Raw genomic sequence first — 3016 nt, 5'->3', positions numbered from 1 at the left:
CCTGCAGGACGGACTGACCCTGCAGGACGGACTGAACCTGCAGGACGGACTGAACCTGCTGAACGGACTGACCCTGCAGGACGGACTGAACCTGCAGGACGGACTGAACCTGCAGGACGGACTGAACCTGCAGGACGGACTGAACCTGCTGAACGGACTGACCCTGCAGGACGGACTGACCCTGCAGGACGGACTGAACCTGCAGGACGGACTGAACCTGCTGAACGGACTGACCCTGCAGGATGGACTGACCCTGCAGGACGGACTGACCCTGCAGCACGGACTGAACCTGCAGGACGGACTGAACCTGCTGAACGGACTGACCCTGCAGGACGGACTGACCCTGCTGAACGGACTGAACCTGCTGAACGGACTGACCCTGCAGGACGGACTGAACCTGCTGAACGGACTGACCCTGCAGGACGGACTGAACCTGCAGGACGGACTGAACCTGCTGAACGGACTGACCCTGCAGGACGGACTGAACCTGCTGAACGGACTGACCCTGCAGGATGGACTGACCCTGCAGGACGGACTGAACCTGCAGGACGGACTGAACCTGCTGAACGGACTGACCCTGCAGGACGGACTGACCCTGCAGGACGGACTGACCCTGCAGGACGGACTGAACCTGCTGAACGGACTGAACCTGCTGAACGGACTGACCCTGCAGGACGGACTGACCCTGCTGAACGGACTGAACCTGCTGAACGGACTGACCCTGCAGGACGGACTGAACCTGCTGAACGGACTGACCCTGCAGGACGGACTGAACCTGCTGAACGGACTGACCCTGCAGGACGGACTGACCCTGCAGGACGGACTGAACCTGCAGGACGGACTGAACCTGCTGAACGGACTGACCCTGCAGGACGGACTGACCCTGCAGGACGGACTGAACCTGCAGGACGGACTGAACCTGCTGAACGGACTGACCCTGCAGGACGGACTGAACCTGCTGAACGGACTGACCCTGCAGGACGGACTGAACCTGCAGGACGGACTGACCCTGCAGGACGGACTGAACCTGAAGCTTTGCATGCTGGAACATCCGGACAATGCTCAGCTCAGAGAACAGCAACCGACCACAACTGACGGCTAGAGAGCTGGACAGACCAAACATTTTTATTAAGGACCTAAGTGAAGTCTGCCTTGCAGAACAAGGGCTCCTGATTGAACATGGGGCAGGTTACACCTTGTTCTGGTCTGGGAAATCCCAAGATGAGAAGAGTCTTTCAGGAGTTGGTCTCATGACTAGAAATTCTATTGCCTGCAAACTCCAGACCCTTCCAGTTGATCACCGACTGCCTGATGTCCCCATGTGTAGTTGTAGTAGGGAATCAGTCCGTGCTTCCCAAGGAAGACCGACACGTCACCTGGAGTTGACGATGTCCCAGCAGAGTTGTTCAGGCTGGGTGGAGATTCCCTCACAAGCCTGTTCACCCTCTGCTGGGAGAAGAAACCCTCCAGACCTCAAACTATCATGGAATAAGATCCGTTGTGTCCGTTCATTTTCAATGAGGACAGCCAGGACTGATGACGCGTCCGTCTCAGTCAGATTTCCATCTGTTTTGATGGACAGAAAGTTCAACCTAGTTGAACTTTTTCTGGACGGACAGATTGGTCAGCGTCAGTTCAGCCAATAAGAGTCATTCCAACATTTGTCAGAACGTAGAAATTATTTTGTCCGACCAAAACAAAGACAAAATGGAGAAAGCCTGGTATAACGTTGGGATGACTGGAGGTCAGTTTCTTCAAAACAGCCCAATGGACAGAAATATATCCGCCAATAATGATGTCCTTTTTCTGATGGATCAGTGTGGCTGCAGCCTAACCCTCTTTTCCATCGCAGCCAAAATATTGTCCAGGCTCCTTCTCCACAGACTTACGCCTTCCATCGCTGCAGAAGTCCTTCCACAGATCCAGTGTGGTTCCAGATCAGGAGGAGGAACAGCAGACATGGTCTTTGTTCTCCGACATCTTCAGGAAAAGTGCCAGTATGTATGCTGCCTTCATCGACCTTACGAAGGCCTTTGATACAGTGAGTTTGGACGGTCTTTGGAAACTGTCCAGACTCGATTGTCCTCATCCTCCAGCAGCTGCATGCAGGACAGCGAGGCCGGGTCAAGTACAGTGGAAGCTTTTCAGAGGGTGTGTCCTTCATCTTCTTCAGTGTCCTGCTCCAGGAGACTCAGTGTGGTCCAACAGATGGTTTGTATATCTGCTGTAGGACAGACCGAGGCCTTTTCAACCGGTGCCGACTGCTTGTGAGAACCAAAACCACTGAGAAGCGCTCGTTGTCAAACTGATCTTTGTGGATGATTTGGCCTTACTGGCTCACACAGAGGAAACATGACAACACAGCCACAGTGTTCGGTCTCACCACCAGCCTGAAGGAGACAGAGGTCCTGTACCAACCTCCACACTGAAGACACCCAACCACCAATCAGCGACAACAACTTCCATCTTAATGCAGCATAGCGCTGCACTTACCTGGCAGTGTCATTTCAAACGACTCAACCATTACAAGAAACAGTGACAACAGACTTGCCGAGGCAAACTGCTCCTTTGGCCGCTGTCTCTCCCTACTCTTACCCACCAAGACCCAGGAATACAGGCCGCTCTTCTTCATGCTGCAGAATCCAGGCTCCTGTATAAGAAACTGTATCCTGTATCAGTGTTTCCACCGGTGCTGCCTTCGCACCATCATGGTCATTAACTGGCAGGACAGTGTAGAGAGAGCTGATATTCCAAGCAGTCGTTTCTCCGGCTCCATGTATCAGGCATGGAGGACAGGAGAAACAGAAGACCCAGAAAACACTTCAAGGATCGGCTCAAACACCAACTGACCTCTGCAGGCAATGACTGCGTTTACCTGGACAGCATTAATCCGACTATTAGCCTTATTCCAAATAAGACAATATTCAGATGAATGTGTCTCCATGTGTTGCTTATAGAACTGTTCCATTCATGTTCCTGTCTCCGGCTGCGGAGCAAAGTCCGGTCAGCAGGACCG

The 3016-nt window shown here is 53.2% G+C and overlaps 1 protein-coding gene across 1 annotated transcript in view; it reads right to left on the bottom strand.

The window, feature by feature from the left end:
* Positions 1 to 2506, bottom strand: part of LOC139925944 (haloacid dehalogenase-like hydrolase domain-containing 5) — a 15893-nt gene extending 13387 nt beyond the window's left edge. Inside the window, exons 1-2 of the mRNA XM_078283633.1 lie at positions 2494 to 2506; positions 1809 to 1872 (exon numbers count right to left, since the gene is read on the bottom strand). Of these exons, the coding sequence (XP_078139759.1) occupies positions 1809 to 1872; positions 2494 to 2506 (77 nt within the window). The remainder of the gene's footprint in view (positions 1 to 1808; positions 1873 to 2493) is intronic.
* Positions 2507 to 3016: the final 510 nt, after the last annotated feature.

Source organism: Centroberyx gerrardi, chromosome 5, assembly GCF_048128805.1.
Source record: "Centroberyx gerrardi isolate f3 chromosome 5, fCenGer3.hap1.cur.20231027, whole genome shotgun sequence".
NCBI classification, from domain to species: domain Eukaryota; kingdom Metazoa; phylum Chordata; class Actinopteri; order Beryciformes; family Berycidae; genus Centroberyx; species Centroberyx gerrardi.
This window is presented reverse-complemented; position numbering and strand designations above follow the sequence as displayed.